Genomic DNA, 24,502 nt, shown 5'->3' on the forward strand with positions numbered 1-24,502 from the left:
GTAGAAGAATGGGACATGATAGGTAGTGATCCATTTTCATTTCTGTACATATCTAAGTTTGTAACCTTTTTGGTCCTTCAATATTTTTCTTTGGTAATGATCTACATTTTTCTTTGCGTACGATCTGAAATCTTTTCTAACTCTTGTAGATGTGTGAGAATGCTGACCTATACATTATTTCTTTGAAAATTGGTTGCTGTAGCATAGTTTCTCTGTGGGCTTTGTGTACATCTTTCACTAAACATCCCTACCCTTTGAACACACTTACAGGTCATCCTGATAAACAAATGACTTGTTACCGATGAAGCATGAAAAGAGACTGGTGCACAAGTATACAAAAAAAAAACCCAACAAACCCCCCCCTCCCCCACCAACTTGAATCTGACTGAGGCAAAATAAAGAATGGTAGAAATACTTTACTGGACCAATGAAATTACCTGTTTCAGGTAGTATAGAGCCCTGTGAATCCAGACTACCAGATGAAGTGAGCTGTAGCTCACGAAAGCTTATGCTCAAATAAATTGGTTAGTCTCTAAGGTGCCAAAAGTACTCTTTTTCTTTTTACCTTAACATAGAATTTTAGTCTAATGTATCTCAATGTGATTTATTATTATTACGTGTATTACCACAGTATCTAGGAACTCCAATCATGGACCAAGACCCCCTTGTGCTTGGCAGTACACAAACACAGCGTGATGGTCCCTTCTCCAAAGAGCTTACAATCTAGCAATAAGACAAGAGACAATAGATGGATATAGACAGATGGGGGGAGCACAAGGAAACAATGAGACAATATAGGTCAACACAAAAGGCTGTGGTCTCAGCCCACCAGCAGCCTAACTGTTGTCACATTTTTAATAGGCAGCATAGCAAAGGAGAGTTTTGAGGACGGATTTGAAGGAGGATAATGAGATAGCTGTGGATGTTTATGGCAAGCCTTCCCAAGCATCAGGAGCAGCATGGGAGAAAGCATGAAGGTATATGTTTGAAAATGTACTAAGTGGGCAATGGAGGCTGGCATTGGAGTCTACCTCTAGATACTAAATGAGAAATAATTGGTAAAGTGGGTATACATTATGACGGCCCTTGAAAGTGAAGTCGCTTGTGGAGGGATACAGAAAGGGGTGTCATGGTCAAAGTGTCTGGCTGGGAAAATGAGCTTTGCAGCAGCATTCTGAATGGATCTGAGCGGGGCAAGACTGCATTTGTCAAGGCCCGAGAAAAGGATATTGCTGTAATTGAGACATGAGCTAAAAGACTAGACAAGGATAGGAAAGGTTGTATCTTAGAGAGGTTATGCAAAAAGAAATGGCAAGATTTACATGTAGCCTAGATATGAGGACCTGTTTTTTATTGAGAGTTGAAGGTGTCACCGAAATTCCAGGTCTGAGTGACAGAACAGGTGATGTTCACAGAAAGGAGATAGGAAAGAGGGTTTGGGAGATTAAGAGCTCTGTTTAGTTATGTTGATCTTGAGCTTGTGGCTAGACATCCACCAGGAAATGTCAGAGAGACAGGCCAAGATTTTAGTTGCTACGGGAGACAGGTCTGGAGTAGAGAGGTAGATATGTGAACCAATAGCATACAGATAATAGTTGAATTTGAAGATGGTATAGGATGGAATTGGAGAGGAACTACAGACAGCAATTGTAAAAACGACATTAAATGAGTTTACAGCTGAAAGGGAGAAGGGGCAGTAATTGGAGAGGCAAGAGGGGTCAAGGGTGGGGGCTTTTAAAAAGGGAGAGCTTACAGCATGCTTGTATTGTGAGGGGGGGAAAGCCAGAGGACAGTAAGAGATTAATGACAAGAGTACGGGAGGGGTCAGAGTGGATGAGAGGGAGATCAGGAGTTGGGATGGGATGGGATGGGGTTACTGGGGTAGGTAGATAGGTTAGAAGAGGAGAGCAGATGAGAAACTTCTGAGGCTAAAGAGGAGAGAGTTGGTTGTGGGGGGAGAGGAAGGTAAGGCTAGATGAGGAGAGGAGGAAGGTCATGTTGTATTTTGTCAGTTATATCTCCTTTGCTGATGAGATTAACCAAATTCATACTAGATTGACTGCTTTTATGATAGCAGGTCCATGTTAGAGTAGGCACAAATGCACCATCTTCTCTGGTAGCGTTTTGGTCATTGTCACTCTCTGATGTTCTAGAAGTATGGGGTGAGCTTTAGGCTGGCAAAACCTATTAGGGGATACATAGCCCATTATTGATGCAGGTTGTCAACACATCTCTTTGGAAGGGAAAAGTACCACAATCTTTCAAATAATACAAGAAACCAACTCTTCACATTGAAGGTCTTGCCAATTACTGCCCTGCCCCTAACACTGTGTGTTGGGAAGACTATTGAGAAGGTTGTGGAAAGACAGATCTGCCATTATCTCAAATGCCAAGAAAGAAGCAAAAACAAGGGAGTACTGAGTGCATGACCTATTTTGGACAGAATTGGGGTGAGCCTTGTTTATGTATCTGAAACCTAGATTCTGTGGCAAACTGCATACTACATTGGAAACACAAACAGACAGGCAAGATAAGGAGTAAAAATTTCAAAAGTGCCCAAGTGACTTAAGAGCCCCATTGTGATCTCTAGGCACTGAAAAGTCTAAGCCCCATTGACTTCCAATGAGACTTAGGCTCTTGAGAGAAAATGAAACTTAGGCTTCTAAGTCATTTGGGAACTTCTGAAAATTTTATCCAAGACATGACAAATTATTTCTATGACCATTTTATTTAGTTATGTCATTGGAACTATGCTAGTCTTGTTGGTCAAAAATCTCTTTTCTGTAAAAAAACAAGCCAAGATATCCAAGGTAGTTGCCTTTGAAACTATTCAGAAGTTGTTTTGTTTATGTCTGTGAACCCTGGGTGAAGCAGATGGACCTGTGTACAAGTAACTCAAGTCTTTCCTTTTGAAGAGGTTCCCAGGAATGGTATTGGGCAGTTGTGCAATTGTCCTGTGATCATATGTACAAACATACATGTAACCCAAACTGGAATTTTTTATCCAGTCTTACATCCAGTAAGATACAGTGCATTACTAAGTCTTCAGGTGCGGTTTAATTTTTAAGTATTAGTGAGATTTACAAACAAGCCAAGTTTAAAGAAAATTAGTGTAGCAGTTTTATCATGAATGTTTAAAGCTGAACAGTCGAGTATGAGATAGTTCCAAGTTTAAGATTAAATCCAATGGTGCTACAATGATTTACACCAGCTGAGTATCTGCAACCACAGAAACAGTGAAATTAAGGTTGCTCCATCTTTTTCATCCATTTAAATAACTTTCATTAATATTAAGTGAAATTACAGCAAACCTATATCAAATAGAGTTAAACTTGGATCAAAATGAAAAAGTAGTTAAATATTTATTCTGTAGCCATGATATCCTAGATATTGCATATTATAAAGGGATACCAGAACTTTGTGTGCTGTTTGTCCTAAACTAAAAAAATGTACTACCATGCTTTTAAAATTGTATAGTCTATCCTATCAGAAGATATGAATGCAAAACTGTGTGCAAGATTTGGTTATGCAAAGTACTTCTTCACATACATGCTTTTTCCCAGGCTAGGAAAATGAACTCCCAGAACAATTTTAAGTAAATGTAAAAACAGTTATTTAAAATGGCTACACAACACTAAACTGCAATTGTTTCATAAATCATTTTTATGGTGCTTCCTCACTGTTTGCAGCTAAACAAAGAATCAGCCTTTCATTTAATCTTTTTTTTTTTCACTGAAGTAGTTTCAACAGAAAATATCTTACTTCATTCTTAGGTTGAAAGATGTTTGGGACGGACTGTCTTTGTGTGTCTGCCTGTTCGTGCATACACGATGCCGGATACATTCTGGACACTACTGAAAGACAAATAACCAGACCTGGTTTTGCCTAATGTTCACGGCATCTGGCAACAGGCCAAATCCTAGTTCTAAGGCTCTGCAGAAAAGGGAGGAACCACTTAAACTGTCACTCTCCCTAGCAACAGCTACAGATTTTAAATTTCAAACAGGTTCTTTGAGTCTGTAGTGTGTTCATCTTAAAAATCTCTTAAACTATATGTATCCTTTTACTGAAAAAAGTTTATATGAAAATAGATCCCCCCACCCCAATGATTTAAACTGTTGGCATCTTCTTAATCATTTCCAATATTCAACGTAGGCACCCTATGAGTCATCATTTATTGTGGAAACACTGGCTTTCACCAGATATACTCCCTTCCATACTTGACAGAATGATTTACAAATACAGATTAAACCCAAGATTTGAAATCCTTTTTGTTCTGTTCATTCTGAAAAAATAAAAAAAATACTTAATTTTAAACTGGTCACTTCATGGGGGAGATTGTTGGAGAGTAACAACATTGTCTGTGAAATTTAACAAGACAATGATTTTTAAATGTTCCAAAATATTTCAGATACATTTTGATTAAAAATATCTGGTTTTTTTTTTTTTACAGTCATGTATTAGATTTCTCACAAATTCAATGAAATATCGCAAATGTGCCCCGTGCGGCAATATCGAGAGATGGTCTGGAAAGAAAATCAGGCTCTTTGATCTTTAGCTTGGAATAGTTTTCATGTGTTGCCATGGTCTCAATGATGGCTATTTTAAGACAGTGACCACGTAATATTTTTGAAAATGTAAGCAGATATTTGTAATGTTTAAAAGGCAGCCAAGAAAAATACAAGGCTCCAGTCCTATAATACTTCTACAGCAATGATTAATCCTTCTACATTTCAGCAGAATGCAATGGTAAACAGCCATAATGTGTCTGCAGTGTGTTCATCTAAGGTGCCACTCAGTTTTGGGGTCCTTTTTGTTCCCTGCATTCAATTTATTTAACACCTTTTTTATTTAAATTACACAAATGTATTGAAAATCTTAAAATAAAGTATGCCTTCTTTTGCATCCTTTTCATTTTCTTTAATTATGTTTACAAGCTTTTAAAAGTTAGAAGTTAACTAGCGGAGCCAAATTTTATATTTATCTGGATTAGGAGTCTCAAGGCTCTTGTTCTTTTGCAGAAAGTTTGTTGCATACATAATCAGTAAATGTGCACTCATTCAGACATGGACTATGCCCATAATTATATGAGATCTGTGTTGCGGCTTTATTTACTCTTTCTGAACGTCTCTCAAAATAAAGAAAAGGTACTCTTCAGAACTTCTAGTAAGCCTTTAAAATTCATCAGTCTGGCACGTATGCCTTTGTTACTATAAACTACTATAGACAAATTGCCTCATCTTTCAAACCCTTAGTATCAGGACAGTTTTTATTACCTTGAGTAGTCACGCTATTATCAGCAGAGGATTTAAGTCCCACTCAAATCTATGGGACTACTCACAATAGTACACCTGGAAGTGAGATTTTAGGACAAACCCTCTGCAACCAAACTATGAAATAATTATGAAAATTGCTTCTTTAACAATATATAGTGTAGTTGTAGCCGTGTCAGTACCAGGATACTAGAGACAAGACAGATAATGGTCCCTTACAATATGAACTAACTACTTATGCTAAACAATCTGTTCCACCTTGCATTTTCCTGTGATGCTGGGAGTTCCTTTCTGAGACCTGAAGAAGAGCTCTGTGTGGCTCAAAAGCTTGTCTCTTTCACCAACAGAAGTTGGTCCAAAAATAGGTATGACCTCATCCACCTTGTCTCTTTAGTGATGGCAGTTTTGGTGCATCTGCTCTCACAATAATGGACATTGTATTTGAGAACTCCAACTCTCTTTGTGACCAACCAGTAAAGTTTGTATTTTTGACAGGTAGGCAAAGGGGAGTCCCTTACAATTATATTTAATTCACATTTCCCTTCTTTTATTCACCTCTCTTAGGTCATAATCAAGTGCCCACTGTCTGGCCCATTTACTTCAAGACACATGGCAGTGAGGGGTAGGAAGGCTCCTCAAAAGCCTCAGATCCAAAACTGATGCAAAATTGATCCAGGGAGGTTATTTCAGCCTAATTACCAATAGGAAACAGAAATTTTCCTGATAAATTGCCTTAATGACTTATAAATAGTAAAATCCTACTAAAGAGTAGTCACTGTATATTTTCAGAGTAAGTGACTCAATCACATTCCAAATTTAATTTTGGAAACAGAAGCAGTATCTAAAAATATTAAAACAATACATTTTGCCAGCAACTGCTGTGCGATCGGGTGAATCTAGAGCACATAGACTCTGTAACAGCGAAGGAAAACCCCAAGGGAATCAATTATTCTAATCACTAAGTACATTTATCTGGAGAGAAATCTCTGTATAAATGACCAATTCTACTTAAATGAGGAAGCCAAAGGAAGATTATTTCAAGAGTTGTCAAAATATTTCTTCCGATGGACATCTTGGCATGGATATGCCAATGGCTGCTCCTGTGAGTCAGCAAGGACATGTGATATGATCATGTGACACTGGACTCCATCTTGTGCCGGTAACTTTCCACAAAACTGAGGCTGTGGCTTTGTTTGAAACAGAAACATTTCTAGGAGCATGGAAAAGGGTATAAAAGACGCCTGGAATGACACCATTTTGCCTCTTTCCTGCTCTGCTTCTCTGGACTTACAACTAAAAGGAACATATTTGGGGGAGGGATAGCTCAGTGGTTTGAGCATTGGCCTGCTAAACCCAGGGTTGTGAGTTCAATCCTTGAGGGGGCCATTTGGGATCTGGGGCAAAAATTGGGGATTGGTTCTGCTTTGAGCAGAGGTTGGACTAGATGACCTCCTGGGGTCCCTTCCAACCTTGATATTCTATGATTCTATATTCAAACTATGGACTGAGGACCTTCCAATCTTTTGGAAGTTACCAAAGACTTTACAAGCCAGCAGCTTATTCCATCGCTGCTGCAAACTTGATATAAGAATACTGCAATGATTGTATGTATATGATCTTAACCATTTTAACTCTCTTCTTCTTTTCTCTTATAAACGTTTATATTTTATTTAAAGGATTGGCAGCAGTGATTATTGAATAAGATCTGAGTTAAATCCTGATCTATGTGGCTGATCTCTTGAGATCAGAAGAACCCTTTGTTTGATGAAACTGGTTTTCAATAGGGCTGTCGATTAATTGTGGTTAACTCACGTGCAGGTGATTAAAAAAAATTAATCGTGATTAAAAAATTAATTGCGATTAATTGCAGTTTTAAATCACACTGTTAAACAATAGAATACCAATTGAAATGTATTAAATATTTTGGATGGTTTTTCTTCATTTTCAGATATATTGTATTCTGTGTTGTAATTGAAATCAAAGTGTATATTATTTATTACAAATATGTGCACTGTAAAAGTGATAAATAAAAGAAATAGTATTTTTCAATTCACCTTGTACAAGTACTGTAATGCAATCTCTTGGTCGTGAAAGTGCAACGTACAAATGTAGATTTGTTTTGTTACATAACTGCACTCAAAAACAGAACAATGTAAAACTTCAGAGCCTACAAGTCCACTCAGTCCTACTTCTTGTTCAGACAATCACTGAAACAAACAAGTTTGTTTACATTTACAGGAGATAATGCTACCCTCTTCTTATTTACAATGTTACCAGAAGGTGAGAACAGGCATTTGCATGACACTTTTGCAGCCGACATTGCAAGTTATTTACATGCCAGAAATGCTAAACATCCATATGCCCCTTTGTGCTTCAGCAACCATTCCAGAAGACATGCTTCCATGCTGATGACGCTTCTTAAAAAAAAAATGTGTTAATTAAATATGTGACTGAACTCCTTGGGGGAGAATTGTATGTCCCCTGCTCTGTTTTACCCACATTCTGCCATATATTTTATGTTATAGCAGTCTCGGATGATGACCCAGCACATGTTGTTCATTTTAAGAACACTTTCACAGCAGATTTGACCAAATTCAAAGAAGGTATCAATGTGAGATTTCTAAGGATAGATACCACACTCAACTCAAGGTTTAAGAATCTGAACTGCTTTCCAAAATCGGAAAGGGACGAGGTGTGGAGAATGCTTTCAGATGTCATAAGAGCAACACGCCGATGCGGAAACTACAGAACCAGAACCACCAAAAAAGAAAATCAACCTTCTGTTGGTGGCACCTGACTCAGATGATGAAAACGAACATGTGTTGGTCTGCTCTGCTTTGGATCTTTATCAAGCAGAACCCGTCATTAGAATGGATGCACATCTTCTGGAATGGTGGTTGAAGCATGAAGGGACATATGAATCTTTAGTGCATCTGGCACGTAAATATCTTGCGATGCCGGCTACAACAGTGCTATGCAAATGCCTGTTCTCTCTTTCAGGTGACATTGTAAACAAGCCATGGGCAGCATTATCTCCCGCAAATTGTAACAAAACTTGTTTGTCTGAGCGATTGGCTGAAGTAGGACTGAGTGGACTTGTAGGTTCCAAAGTTTTACATTGTTTTTATTTTAGAATGCAGTTATTTTTTGTAGATAATTCTACATTTGTAAGTTCAACTTTCATGATAAAGAGATTGCACTACAGTACTTGTATTAGGTGAATTGAAACACATTATTTCTTTTGTTTTTTACAGTGCAAATATTTGTAATAAAAATAAATATAAAGTGAGCACTGTACACTTTGTATTCTGTGTTGTAATTTAAATGAATATATTTGAAAATGTAGAAAACATCCAAAAATATGTAAATGGTATTCTATATGATTAATCGCGATTAATTTTTTTAATTGCTTGACAGCCCTAGTTTTCAATAACCACTCCTCATAAAGTCTAGTGTCTAGGTGGTGAAATAAGAGTTGGAATGCTGAAGGAGACTGAATTTTTGACTTTTTAACCAATATGGTGAGACAAAAGTTTACTTTTGTTACTGGCTTGGTACATCTAATGATACAATAACCACCAGTTTGTGGTGAGGCTGCCCTATTTCTCAGCAGTTTGTCCAGAATCTGGTATTCTCAGCTGTGACCCACTGAGGTAATGTGACATACCCCGAGGTCTTATCTACCCTGGATTTAATTTTTTAATCTTGTTAATGAACTGTCATTCCCCTTTAGAAAAACGCTTTTGGACAAATTATTTAAATTATAATTTGGCCTGCTTGAAAGGCAGTGCCAAATTGCATTGGCCCACGGAGAGCTGTGGCAGGGATTGTGCTTTAGCCCTGGGGCAGAAGGGTAATGGTTTCTTGGAGGTGCAGTCTACATTGCCCTGGCACACCTGGCCAGTCCCAGAGGCCAGTCCATAGCAGGGGTGGGGAAGACCCATGGTCCCATTTCCTCCACACTCCCTTTGAAACAATTTGTTTTCCTGGGACTGCATGAGCCCCCTGGGAGTCTCTGCATTCCCCTGAGAGCAAGGACTGTAACTGGTCGTAGCCCCTCCACTATACAAGAGAAAGGGACAACCTTGCTTTTTTGTGGAAACCATAGTTTTAGATGCTGTAATACATATTTCTGCAGTAAAATTTTGAATTTGCTGATTTCCTGAGCATGCTTGGAATAGCTTCAGTGTGGTCTCCCAAGAAAAGAAAAAAAGTGTTTTCCTTTTTCTTTTCATAAGGAGCTCTTCATTAGCGTAACTTACACTCTTCAAGCTGCAAGAAATTAAACTAGAAATTCTAATATACAATCTGGCTTCATTTATACAATTAAAAGAAAAAAGCTGCAAAAGAGCAACATCTCCTATCACTGTGCACCTGCATAACTTTATGTTTCAAGTTACAATAAATATCACACTTGTACTTTTGGTGGCAGTGATGGCAGTGTAGTATTAGTTTCTTAAGGCTTTAAGGGCTGCTCTGGAAAAAGAAGTACACCTACAGAAAGGTCAGGTCATTTTGCCCTCTTTACAATAGGTAATTAACATTTGGGGAAGAAAAACTTGATATCAGGGCTTGTAAAATTCACCTGATTAGCCTGAGGGCTAAGCCTAATTACTAGAGTAAAAATTGTTGTGCGTCATTTATTATTTCTATTGAGTATATATCTAAAAACATGGATAGATTTTGTAATATTTTCCTTCCCTTCCTGGTTTCACTTCTCTTTTATGTTCTTTTATTTCCTGTAAGCAGGACCTCATGTAGAATAAGATTATGAAGGAACTTACATTGATGCATCATAGATTCTTTTTCAGTTGCTGCATAATCATACTCAGGAATCTAAACTTTCATTACAAAAGTAACTCTCTCCCTTGTGGTTGTAAATGGAGGAACTGATGTATGCCTGAGTCTGCAGAGAACCTGAAACAATAGCTGAGAGAGATGTAAACTACCCCATTCATCTTATTTTAACATGGTGTTAACATGGGTCAGTCCTGGGGCCGGTTTTGTTCAACATCTTTATTAATGATCTGGATGATGGGATTAATTGCACCCTCAGCAAGTTAGGGTTAGGGTCCAGGGTAATCTAGACAAATTGGAGGACTGGGCCAAAAGAAATCTGATGAGGTTCAACAAGGACAAGCGCAGAGTCCTGCACTTAGGAAGGAAGAATCCCATGCACTGCTACAGGCTGGGGACCGACTGGCTAAGCAGCAGTTCTGCAGAAAAGGACCTGGGGATTACAGTGGATGAGAAGCTGGATATGAGTCTGTAGTGTGCCCTTGTTGCCAAGAAGGCCAATGGCATATTGGGCTGTATTAGTAGGAGCATTGCCAGCAGATCGAGGGAAGTCATTATTCCCCTCTATTCAGCACTGGTGAGGCCACACCTGGAGTACTGCCTCCAGTTTTGGTCCCCCCTCTACAGAAGGAATGTGGACAAATTGGAGAGAGTCCAACAAAGGGCAACAAAAATGATTAGGGGGCTGAGGCACATGATTTAGGAGAGGCTGAGGGAACTGGGATTATTTAGTCTGCAGAAGAGAAGAGTGAGGGGAGAATTTGATAGCAGCCTTCAACTTCCTCAAGGGGGTTCCAAAGAGGATGGAGCTAGGCTGTTCTCAGTGGTGGCAGATGACGGAACAAGGAGCAATGGTCTCAAGTTGCAGTGGGGGTGGTCTAGATTGGATATTAAGGAAAACTATTTCACTAGGAGGGTGGTGAAGCACTGGAATGGGTTACCTAGGGAGATGGTGGAATCTCCATCCTTAGAGGTTTTTAAGGCCTGGCTTGAGAAAGCACTGGCTGGGATGATTTAGTTGGTATTGGTCCTGCTTTGAGCAGGGGATTGGACTAGATGACATCCTGAAGTCTCTTTCAACCCTAATATTCTATGACTCTATGATTCAAGCTTGATGACAAATTTAAGTGTTAGCATTAACTACTTCACTGCTGATCCAGTTAGCACTTATCATTTTTAGATGTAGTAGAGGACTCTAGGGTGAAGTACAGCAGGGCAATTACTGTAGTTCTTGTCACAGATTATTGGACTGGGAAAAGAGGAATTCATCTCCTTTCTCACTTTCACAGAAAGCATGTATGTTATATAACAAAGCTTCACTCCAAAGCTTTCCAGCTGCCTCATTTAAATGCAAAATCCAACAATTATTTGCTTACTGAGGTAAATACCCTTTTTCATTTGTCACAAAAATTCTCACATACATTAATCTAACACTTTGGCTAAATTGTTACCAATACCAGTTTTAGAGATCTACATATTTATTTGTTAATATTATCAGCACCAGTTATTTGCTGTGCTTTGTTGAATTTTTTAAAAGTCACTTCAGTTTGTAATTCACCATTGTATTTTTGACAGTAACAACGATTATACCACTGCAAGAGTTGAATGGCGGACATTAAAAATAACCAGAATTTTTGTGATAACACAACTGTCCATCAGTTTCACATACTACAGTACACACTGATAAAACTTGTGCAATTACAATCCTCACCTTTTTCTTCTTTGAAGGCTATACTTTACAACTAACTATATCAACCTTTCCCCAGAAATGAAAAAAACTAACACTTGAAGGAAAGCTTTTAATTCAGTGTGAAGATATCCTCAGACAACTTTCAGCTTTGTACTCCAGGAAAATCTGTTATACATGTACTGTTTTACAAACTATCCTGCAATGGCCCAAAGTGCTACATTCTGATGGGCACTTTTTAAAGCAATTGATTAAACTCAGAGGGCCAAATTCTACTCTTAGTTATGCATGCACAACCCAAAGTAAATGGAAGTTGTGTGCACACAGCCAAAGGCAAAATCTCGCCCAAAATATTTTAAAAGGATAAAAATATATTGACCAAAAGAATCCACATTTTATGAGTGAAATAATGGAATAGAAACAGCTGTATTTTTAACCACATAAAAACCTTCTGCATTAATGTGCCTAATTTCAAGAAGAATATTGGAAATGCTGGCATAACAGGAAAGCTACAAGGCATCCAGGAGTGAATGTCTCACAGAATGTAATTAAAAACAGTTCTAAATAAACCACTGAAAAAGAATAGACACAAGCAGTGGTGCAAGTAGGGCAGTACGGTCCAGTATGCTGTGCCAGTAAGATATTTATAGCCGATGTGGTGTACTGGAAAGACACAGGAGGAGCAGAACGTGGGGCCTACCACCACCAGCCCTTCCACACAGCTGTGTGCCTGCATCTCCTGTCCGGGGTTTGCACAGCAGCCCTGCCGGAGGCAGTACAGCCATGCCGGAGGAGCTGCCAGCTGGGGCCACCCAGTGGTCCCACGTTCTGCTCCTTTTGTCACTGCAGTTACCAGGAGAGCCCAGAACCTCAGCTGCTAAAAGAGCAGAACCCTGTGCCGGGAGCTCCTCTGGTGCGGCTGTACCGCCCCAGGGCCCAGCCTCGCCCTGTCCTCTAGCGGGGGCTGCTGTACAGACCCCAGACAGGACTCAGGAGATATAGCTGCAAGGAAGGGCTGGGGGAGGGGCTGGAGGCGACACAGCTGTGCCAAAGGAGCTGCCAGTGTGGGGCTCGGTTGCCAGCGTGTCTGGAAAAAAATATTCTCTGCTGTCAGAGGGAGTTGGTTTGAAACTCTTCTGCTGGCAATTCCCAAAGCAGGTGTGACTGTGGACTGGCTATTGTTTCAGGAGCAAGCCCTCCTCTTCTCTTAGCAGCCCACACAGCACCTGTGCTGTGTCTACCCACTGGGAGCGCTCCCCTCCCAGGTAACATGGGATGGATCATGGGGGGGGGGGGGGGCGCGTGGGGCCCTGGGCTGGGTCACATGAAGGGTCATGTGGGAAGGTCATGTGTCTCCCCCCAACCCTCTCTTTAGTTGGTTGGGGGAAAACTGGTAAGAAATGAATTCTACTTGCACCACTGGACACAAGGTAGCTATTAGTTAAAAGGTAATTATATTCTCATCTTGCAGACTGGCAACCTGATTCAGCAGAATTCCTGTACCTTTTTGGTTTTCAAACTCTTCTGTCAACAGATGGTAGCAGCAGCCCACACTGCAAACTGCCTTGATTTCAGGCTTAGCAGTAAAGATTCGCAGTGTATTCGGAGCAAGATCCCCACATGTATGTAGTCCCACCATTATACAGTCCTAAAAATAAACAGCAACAAACATTTCTTTTCATTTCTTTTCTTTTAAAGGAAAGACAAGAACAGCAAAAACAGACAAGCTATAAATGGTTAATTTGCTGTGAGATTTAAATATACAAGCTCATGGAGACTCCTGGTGTCCTGTTCTGGAAATTTATTGAAGAACACCAAAAGCATTTCAGTGCCAACAAAGTGTGAGAACCTTTCCTATAAACAAATGCGTGGAGTGTTCTCTGTATCTTTGTTGGAACTGTGAGGCTACTCTAATTTTTCCTTATTATCCATTCCTTTCCTTGGCAAGGAGCAAGCAGAAGCCCAGGACCATTAACTGAACTTGAGCCACTTGCATGGCAGTGCAGAGACCTATCACCAAATGACCAGCCATTCTCTTTTGACCTTTTTCTTTCCTCTTCTTTTTTCTTTCTTTTCTTCAAAATTTTCTACCTTAACTTGCATGACTGAATGTACCCACGACACTGCTGCTACTTTTCAATGCCTCAACAGACATTGGCAGTACTTTCCACCTGTGACTGAAAATAAGTGCTGCTTGTGACTGCTGTTTCTCCATCTGTTTTGTTTGCTCTGACTCTGCAGTATCTCTCCTCTCTAAAGAGCCCAACTCAGAGTCCCTGAAGTCAACGGGAGTTTTGTCAATGACTTCAATGGAAGCATGATCAGAGCCTTAGTTATGGATAATATACTCTTCTTCTCTCTCTCCCCATTTCCTGTATTCTTCTTCCTCACTCTCCTTTTGTCCCTTTCTTTTATTTCTCTATCCCAGTTATCCTTTGTCTCACTTCCCACCATGATACTTCTCTCCTTCCTTCCTTCCTCCACTATACTGTCCGTCATCCCTTTTTTCCTCTCTTTCACCCTCACTTCTCTCCCTGCTATCCTTCTACTCCATTCCAAATCTCTCTGGAATTTTCAGCCTGTAAGAATTAAGTGCCATCTGTACAATCCTCTTTCCTTAGCAGACTCTATAGTGAGGTAAGCACTCTGCAGTACTTCCTCCCTTAATGGTAGAGAGCCTTAGAAGGGCTATGGGGACTAGTAAGGGATGGAAATTCATGCCCCTGCAAGAACAGCATTAAACCTGCAGGCTGGAAAAGTTGAACAAATTCTCCCAAAGGAAAGGTGGTGGAAGATGGCCACCAGATGCGAGAGACCTAAAAACCATATTAAATATGAAGATTCTGTTAAAACAGTCCAAAACCCAAATTTTTTCTGAGTTATACTGTTGTGATCTACCTACTTCAATTCCATTTTTGTAAACCCCATTATTGGTGTAACTGAGAGCAGATTCCGATCCCTTATACAGAGGATCTATCTAACAGAATTCATTAATTCAGCATTAGCTCTGGGCTACACACAAACATATATTCAAACCCTGATACTGTTTTAGCGATTCAAATTAATTTTAAAGTTTTGCCAAATAAATCAATCAACACTGCAGTTTTTCTCCAAACTTTCTCAGCGTTTAGGAACATAGGCAGTCCTCGAACTTATGACACAATTGGTTCCTGAAAATTGTGTCTTAAGTCAAAAATGTCTTAACTCATATTTCCCATAGGAACAATGTTGGATCAAGCATCATAAAGTCAAAACCAATGTCACAAAGTCGAAACACGATGACAATTTATGAACGCCGTAAGTGCTGTTTGTCATAACTCGAATGTCGTAAAGTCGAGGACTGCATGTACTGCAAAATCAGTTGATTGTTTTAAAACAAAGTGTTAACCACTTGTAATGAAGTTTTTAAAAGCCTTTTAATGGTACAATTTATCACATATCCTGCCAGGCAATACTGTTTACTATTTGTAGCAACCTTAGTGTGCCTTTGCTTCTAAAAATGAAAGTAGGGGCCTGATCTCTGTTCATCTCCATCTTTTGCATTTATTTACATAAGTGCAAAGAGAGCACCTAGTGGATGTAAAACACAATCGTTCTTACTTGGTAGCATTTTCTTTGTGCTCACTTTGTACCAGTGTAAATGATTTCATAAGGGAAACTGAGATCAGGCTTCAATTGTTTAGTCGATTATTAAACTATCATTATCTTTAAGTCCGAAAATCCAAACTGTAAAAAAATGATGCTTATAAATAAAATTATTTGGCAAGTCCATAAAAGGGGTTATTATACTGTATCATATAAAGTATTTCATACCTAAATTTCAATTTCAGGTTACGTACATTTTAATTACTAAATAACAATAATTTCACAAAAGTTGTTTTTAATGCAAAATATATTCTCCTGAATAACGTGTAAATATAAATTACTCTCCTTGTAATTTCATGTGTTATATGTAACTAGAAAAGTAAAGTTACAGGACAATTGATGAATATCATTGCACAGCTACTGTTAACTTTGTTTTAAGTGGTAATTTCAGCCACTACATAAGTAGTGCTAAGTATGCTTAGGTCACCTAGCCAAAAGTAGTCCAGCACATCTTCTGAAATAGGAAAAAAAAAATGCATCAGTAAGAAATGATTATGCAAAGTGGGTGTGAAGTGTTACCGAGTCAGAATTCTCCAGTCACACTGCTGACAGCATTCTACACTCAATTGGCAATCACTTTGCACAAGTGAAAATGTATACACAAGGTGCAAAAGCAATGGAGAATCTGACACTGGTACTTCAAAAATAAGAATGCTAATAAGTGAAATAACCTCCAGATCCGTAATGATATCACGGAGTTCTGTTTCTGCAGTGATGTATGAGGTCAATGGCAAATAAATGTTTGAGTCATTTGACTTGCTTGCTTTGGCCTTGATGGAAGCCATTTTTCTTTGCTCTTTTTCCTCTTCACAGAGCTCCATGTTACATTTAGATGAAGAAACAGCTTCTACAGCATCAGCAGGTAGAATGTTTAGAAGAGAAAAAGCATTTTCAGAAATTTTGTTCCCGTCAGACTGTGTCTGAGTCACCAAATGAGGTTCAGTTTGTTTGCCAGTTTTCAACATAGCAGAGTCTGTGAAAGCACCAGTAATTTCCAAAGGAACAGAATCTGAGCTAGCCGTCTGGTCCTGACTTAAAAGACTGTTGTTAGTACTTAAAAGCTTTTCACTGATATTTGCTTTACATTTTATTTCATCTTGCACTGCCCTATCCTTTGGCTCTTCCAACACTTGGCCTCTGACATTTGCTCTTGCCCGACTTTGATAAGCTCCCCAGTGTTTCTTCAATTTCCTGTTCCTTTCATTAGCTCCATAAGTGTTGGTGTTTGAGGAATCAATTCCATAAACCTTTAGATTATATTGCATGGATAAAAAGGAGCTTAGGTAGCCTTTTCCAGAGCCCAGGTCAATCACCTATAGTAAAGATAACAGAATGAATTAAAAATAGCATGTACCATATTAATGAACAACAAATAAGACATGTTTCAAACACATGCTAATAAAAAACATTTCCCTAAGAAAAAGAAGTATAGATTTCATAATTTACTTATCTTTTATTTTGCTCAGCTTCTGGTTTTAAAATACAAATATGTTAAAACTGGTTTAGTTCTATCACAGAAACACAGTCAATGAAATAATCATGACTTTCAGCCTCCTGACTTTTCTAAGTCTTTTAATGTACTTTTGCGCAGAATTTCATTTTGTTTAAAAAAAAAAGTAAAATAAAAAATTAATGGGCCATATTCTCAACTGTAGCCACTTTGAGCCACTGCTGGCAGACCTGGGAAACTAAATCTGTGTAACCAACCCAAGGAAGATCACTCCAAGGTAAGGGTGATCTTGCATTGACATATTACAGATGCCTTAGGTAGGAGCTCGCATGCCATACACCCTTCCTGATGTTCGTTGATGAGAAGAAAGTTGGAATGCCTAGGTTTTCAGTTTCTTGTAAAAAGAACAGGAGTACTTGTGGCACCTTCGAGACTAACAAATTTATTAGAGCATAAGCTTTCGTGGGCTACAGTCCACTTCATCGGATGCATAGAATGGAACATATAGTAAGATATATATATATATACATATATACAGATAAGTTGGAAGTTACCATACAAACTGTGAGAGGCTAATTAGCCTCTCACAGTTTGTATGGTAACTTCCACCTTCTATCTTACCTCCACCATCTTACTATATGTTCCATTCTATGCATCCAATGAAGTGGGCTGCAGCCCACGAAAGCTTATAATAAATTTGTTAGTCTCTAAGGTGCCAAAAGTACTCCTGTTCTTTTTGCGGATACAGACTAACACAGCTGCTACTCTGAAGCTTCTTATAACTGTAAGATAGTTCCAACCCATGGCTGAGCCAACATAATGCAGTGAAGCAGTGCACATAATAGCAGCAGGAACAGGACAGAAAGTAAGAACTTTACACCAACTTTACACAATCTCGTGTCTTTCACTATGTGAATTTTGATTGCACATGAGGCCCCAGCCCAATGCTTGGTAAGATTTCGGATTAGGTAACAGAGAGCCACTTCTCAACAGAATGGAGACTTCACAAAAATTCCCTTTGATCCAATATCTGCCAAGAATTATATGGACTATATATAAAACCTTGTGTGTTAGGTATATGCTCCTGAATAGCTTGATCCAAGGATTTTTGGACTCTAACATGTCTCATTTGAACATCTGCTCTGATTTTATGCCAAACCATGTGAACAGGCATAAAAGGTTTCACCCAGGCTTAAGATGAACTGCACATACTTAGTTACCAGGCAGTACCTTTGAATTCAGCAAGGCTGGAATAAAAAGGACAGTTTTATTTTTTGAAGTCCTGAGGATGCTATAATTTTTATTCAAGCCAAGAAATCCGAGAATTAGTAACCCAGGTATTTTTGGATAAAAGTCAAGGAAGGGACTACACAGAGCAGAGAGTATTTATGATTCGGGTAAAACTAATTATGGACTGAATTTATGACTCAGAGATATTATGCAAGGATTAAGAGTATGTTGGTTTTTTTTCCCTATTGCTTTCTTTCTGTCAGTTTTCTCTATGTTTTCCAACTTAATCCTTAAATTGTTTGGGTGACATGTGTATACACACACTTTTGGTGGAAGAGAGATGAGATAGACTTTGGCTGTAACTTTTGTAATAATAGTTCACTTGCCACCCTCTCCACCATCACACCAGATGCCTCCCACAAAGATCTAAAAGAAAGACAAGAAAGGAACATGTGGAATGTTTTTGCCAGTTAGTTAAGAAATAATGACAGGATGGAATTCGCAGATAGATAGATATTATTGTAATGTAGAATGTGTCATGATTCTACCCACACCCCAACCTTCAGATAGCATTTGGATTACTATTCCTATGAAAGGAACTAAGTGGACATACATTCAGATTGTGAATTGTTCAGAAACCTATTACCATGACCTCTAGTGGCTGTCAAGATGTACAACTGTTTTGACAAGGTATTTTCATTTATTATCTAGTGAAAAAAATATACAGATAAACACCATACACTTTTAACTTTTGTGGTCTTTGTAAAGTGAAAAGAAAATATAGGTTTAAAAATAGGCAGTGATTATATGCTGAAACAAACATATTGGACTAAATTAATCCCTGCTGTAATTCCATATAAGGAAAGATACTCAACATACTATGATATACATGCCAAGCATGAACTTTTATAATGAAATTTCCGTGACATAATAAACTACAAAAGCTCTGTCCATATTGGGCTGGGTACTATGTTTAAACATAGTTCCTGGCCCGATACAGGCATGGACATCATTTTCCAGAAGACTGTGAGCATTTCCCAGCATCAAGCCTTGAATGAAATACATAATGAATGCAGAATTAGATCTTATTTGTTTCATTCACTGAATGAATTTGTTGTGTATACTGCATCTTCCAAAGAAAATTTTACAAATATGTGTAAAAGAAAACAAGAATTACACTAGGTTATTTTCAGAATGAAACAAAGACCTTTATATAAAGTTCCATTTGTATGATGTTTCAGTAACAGTGTGTATTAGGAACAACACTAAAATGAGGTAGAAAACTTATTTTTTAAGTAACAAAACTTTAAAGCTCTTGTAAAATGTTTTAACTCAAACAGTTAACTTGAAAGTGATTACAATAAGCATAACATTTCTGCTTTCATACCCATTTTACTATTTGTTATAATACATAATAAAGCACCACAAGAGAACAATATCCTCTACCACCCATTATACATCATAGATACGGAGGTGAATCTAAGGGCACTTTTCAATCCTTCAGTGATCTGTAATTTCTGAAAGAAACACCCTGAGGACAGCTGTGCTGTTGTAAAACATGTGTTGTGTTTTCATTGCTCTATATTTTTTAATTAAATGTTATATATATTTTGTTCTGTCAGCAGGATTGAAAGAAATCAATATGGAAAAAACTCTCCTAAAACTTTACAATTCATATTATTTTTTAAAGTTTAAAGGTAACTAAAACAAAAGAGGTTGCTTTTTAATAACTAAAAAGGAGAATTTTAAAAAAAATGTAACTGGAAAGCTCTTTTCATATATTAGGGATTTGTAACTGAACAAATAAATTCTGTTACAGTATATGACTGAATGATGGAATAAAGTTAACATAAAGCCATCTGTATTTCATATTTAGTGACATACGGTATAGCCGCGTTTTTCATTAAAATCAATGGTCCTAAGTTATTTTTTTCAAAACCACCACCAAAAGAATCAGTTCTTTGGCCAAAGATGCTTGAAACCAACAAATGTACATACTCATGGTTAAAAATACGCATCTTTTATTGTCAATGGTCAATCAAATAAAGACAGAGTGCTGGCTGATTGCACCAATTGTACCAGGAATCAGAGTTAGCACACTGAGGTGGTTCCAATCTTTTATCTCGGGATATGTCTATATTTCAAGCTGGATGAGACATACCCACACTAGTGCTGGTCGAGACAGCACACTAAAAATAGAATGTAGTAAATGGTAATGCAAGCAATGGTAAGGTTTAGCTGCCCAAGTATGTTCCTAGTGTGTCACATGGGTATTTACTTGCGGCGGCTAGCCCTTCCACCACAACTTTATTTTTAACATGCTAGCTCTCATCAAGGTAGCATGGGTATGTATCCTCAAGCTGGAATTTATACCTCTAGCTCAGAGCGTAGACATACCCATAGAATATATGCAGAAAGCTGTGGTGGGCAACTTTTCCTTTCCTCACCTACTGAGTCCCACAAGTATATATGCTGCATACTATTTAACATCTACACGTCTACCCCGATATAACGTGGTCCTCGGGAGACAAAAAAATCTCATCACGTTATATCGAACTTGCTTCGGACCCCCGTTCCTTGTTCCCTGACCACCCCCTCCAGAGACCCCAGTCCCTAATTACCCCCGGGACCCCACCCCCTACCCAACCCCCTACTCCTGCCCCTGACTGCACCAACCCTGATTCACATCCCCCGCCCCCTGATAGGCACTCACCGGCAGTGGTGGGAAGCGGAGCAACGCAGTCCCAGCCTGCTCCACTCCACCACCTCCAAGCCGCGGCACTCCGCTTCCCGCCGCCGGTGAGTGTGGGGAGGTTGGGGAAAGGACGCCCCCCGTACTCACCTGCGGCGGGAAGCGGAGTGCTGTGGCTGGGAGCTGGCGGAGTGGAGTGGGCTGGGGCTGGGCTGCTCCGCTTCCTGCTGCCGGTGATTGTGGGGAGGTTGGGGAAAGGACACCTGTGTCACTGGTGGGGGGAGAGAAGGGGGGTGTTGGGGAAAGGTCTCGCACTCACCGGAGGCAGGAAGCGGAGCGCCGCGGCTGGGAGCTGGTGGAGTGGAGCAGGTTGGGGCCGGGCTGCTCCGCTTCCGCCGCTGCTGGTAAGTGCGGGGGGGCGGGGGGCGGATCCCTTCCCCCAAGCTCCCTCCCCTGAGCGACACAGCTGGGGCCGGGGTGAGGGAAGCAAAGCGGGCTGCTCCCGGCTTCCCGCTAATCTCTCGGGCCACTCTGGGACTGTGGGGCCCCCAAAAGTGCCCCCTCACAGCTCCTCCCTCCCAGACCCTGGCGGGGGGGGGGAGTCCCTGACCGCCCCCTAGACCCTCTGCCCCTTATCCAACCCCTCAGGCCCGGTCCGGCCCGGCACCCTTAACACACTGCTCAGAGCAGCGTGTCGGAGCTTTACCGCATTGTATGCGAACCCGCGTTATATCGGGGTAGAGGTGTATATGAAATTGCTGAGCGTCCATCATATCCATGACCAGACTGCTACCAGGGAGTAGAGGAGTGGCTGAAGCCACTTTGACCTGCTGCTTATGAGTCTGGAACCAGGAACAGTTGGACCAACAAGGCTCACTCACCAAATGAGTGTTTTGTATCATGGTGGATGGCACTAAAGAGGGGGGAAATTCCAATTCTTTAGTGCAAAAATAGAAAAATTTACATTTAAAACTTGTCAGATACTGTATTCTGTTTTATTTGCTATTTTTATGAGCCTAATGGAATGTAGAGAATTCCCTATTAGTTACTGCTCTCGTCTTATCACTACCGTACAAGGAACACAACATTCCTGGCAACATGCAGTGCAGCTTTTAACTGCTCAGCGTATAAAATCATGCCTATTTTTCATGATTCATAATTGTAATAATGACTGGAGAGCTTATCTGCCTGAAGCTAACAATGGGGTGGGTAAAGAGCCCCTCAGCTTTGCTCTAAGGCTTCCCCTTCAGTCACTATTACTAAAATGAAAAATAAAATCCACATTAAGTATATATCAAAATCTAAGATTTGAACAAGATAGAAAAGATGAGCCAAGTATTTGTAAATTATATGGTAATACACACTGAAAAGTACATTCTTACCTGCTTTATACCACAAAAATTTGCAATGCTGTCTATCAATTCTGACATTTTCTGCACTTCATGAGATTTCTTATTATTCATAAACTCATCTGTTTTGATTTCTGAGAGATCAGAAAAACAGAAACATTAATACAATTCAGACTGTCTGGCCTTCATAGTCCTCAGATGAGTCAACATCTATCCATAAATATATATTTTTAAAAAGTTCATATCTGAATATATCGATGGTTTTGGACTGCAGCAGTTTTGTTTTCACTAAGAAGTTGTAAGAATACTCTTATGATTATACTTCTGAATCAGAGATGATTTAGTGAAACTGAACAACATCAGAGCAATACCGGTAATATTGTAAGCAATACTAACAAAACACAGAATAAAATACCTAGTATGACAAAAAATTGCTACTACGAAATGTGATCTCTTATTCCTTCCTCCCCACAGGAATTTAGTTTAGCTCTTTTTCATGTACTTTACTACTACTACTTTTACCTATACTCAGAGGAAACATAAAGGCAGTGTTGGGAAACATTCTCACAGCACAGTTTGCTGATTCTGGCACTTTAAAATGATGATCACTCTATTAATTCTGCTTGTTTGCCGATCATCTCACAATAGACACACTTCAAGCCATTATCAGTTATACCGAGGAAATGGAGGCAAGAGAAGCACAATTCTTTACCTGCTCCCCATTTGTTGCAAGGGGTAGTAATCCACTACTGATCCTTACCAACAGAGTACTACCCTCACACTGGCTCAGCTGTCCTGAGGGGACAGAGCCACAGCCCACTCCCTGACTATTTGCTTGAGGGATGGGATAAATAGCAGGCATACAGCACCTGCTTATCCCTGCTTGCCCAGACCCAAGGACTAAGAGACTTTGCAGGAGATAGCTGTGTGTATAGAGGGGAAAAAATGATACCTGCAGGCCCACCGGCGGGGGCGGGACCTGGATACTTGTCTGTGTGGAGTCACACATACAGAGACATAAAATACTTGTGAAGTAAGATATGCAGAACTGAACCCTGAGAGCACACTTACAGAACAGAAAACAGAACATAGGACAGTTAGAGACACTTTTCTGCATAACTAGTCAGATTAATACACCTTCCTCTTTCCTGCATTTCCTGCATTACTGTCTTAATTTGTCCAGAAACTGATAATCAGACAATAACTACGTTCATTCCTTAATCACATCATGCTGGGAACGATGCCCAGTGCATTACTTATTTATAAAAGGTTGAACTGAGTTCATTAGAATCCTAGAGTTTTCCCCACTTTCTCCAAGATCCATAGGATCTCTGCATTTTTAAAACATCTGGTTCTGTATAACAAACTATTATGACAATACTTTGAATCTAATATAGAATCTATGAACAAACAAAAGAAAATCATAAACTTTAAAATTAACAAACAAAAGCATATGGGAGAAACCAATGTTTGTCATTTCATTTTTACTGTTTTATTGAGGACTTCTGAAGGTTCTCATTAAATGTAAAAATACTTGTTACGGCCCAGATTCTCCTAAAAAAAAACCAAAATTGTAACCATTCCAATTGAGAACTTTAGGGTTCTTCCCCCACACGAGCATAGTGCTGACGTAATCTTATGCTGAGAGATGAAATCTTGCAGCTTTTCTACATCTTCAGACAGATTAGGATCTGAAGTGGGGTGCTGCGGGGGGGGAAGCAGAGGATCACAGATACCAAAGTATCAGGATCTTCATTTCTGTGATTTTTAGAACTTTTTTCCATTTCAAAGACAACTTTCCCTAAATAATATATATTCTATTTCCCTGTTCAGATAAAACCCTTTGTTGACAAAAATTTAAGTTTTTCCCAAATAAGGGAAATATTGGGCAAATCTTGCTCCAAAACCAGCAATATTGTTATGAAATACACACCATATACTACCCCATGCACTTCAGTATAAATGTCAAAGCCCAGATGGGGGCATTTAAAATATTAAGTGAGCAGAGTCTGAGATCCCAATGCTTAAACTGAACTGAAGCACTTTTGAAAGCAAAGAGACAAATCCTGCAGGTAGGCTGATTTACACCAGCTGAGGTTCCAACTCAAAATTAATGTCTCTTTCTACCTACACATTTACCTGCATATAAAAAGTGCTTATCATCATAGTTACTAATGGTCCATAAATGTCTTTATGTTCATTCTTCCCACTTTTTCCAGTCTGTCCACTGTGCTTACTCATCAGCATATGACCCAGAACATAGGAGAAAACGTGGAAAATGTAAAATTATTAGTTTAAATATTGGGTTTTTGTAAGGATTTTTAGCGACTGAAGAACTTTTTCCACTTTTCAAACATGCTGTTATAATAACTGATATAC

The 24,502-nt window shown here is 39.3% G+C and overlaps 1 protein-coding gene across 2 annotated transcripts in view; it reads right to left on the reverse strand.

Moving 5' to 3' along the window:
- Nucleotides 1–24,502, reverse strand: part of METTL25 (methyltransferase like 25) — a 97,263-nt gene that overhangs the window by 48,314 nt on the left and 24,447 nt on the right. The window contains exons 3-5 of one of the 2 annotated variants that reach the window (XM_037885711.2): nt 22,157–22,257; nt 16,074–16,715; nt 13,261–13,405 (exon numbers count right to left, since the gene is read on the reverse strand). In XM_037885711.2, coding sequence (XP_037741639.1) covers nt 13,261–13,405; nt 16,074–16,715; nt 22,157–22,257 — 888 coding nt within the window. The remainder of the gene's footprint in view (nt 1–13,260; nt 13,406–16,073; nt 16,716–22,156; nt 22,258–24,502) is intronic. The other variant, XM_037885717.2, reaches the window with a different exon arrangement.

This window comes from Chelonia mydas, chromosome 1 (assembly GCF_015237465.2).
Source record: "Chelonia mydas isolate rCheMyd1 chromosome 1, rCheMyd1.pri.v2, whole genome shotgun sequence".
Taxonomy (NCBI): Eukaryota; Metazoa; Chordata; order Testudines; family Cheloniidae; genus Chelonia; species Chelonia mydas.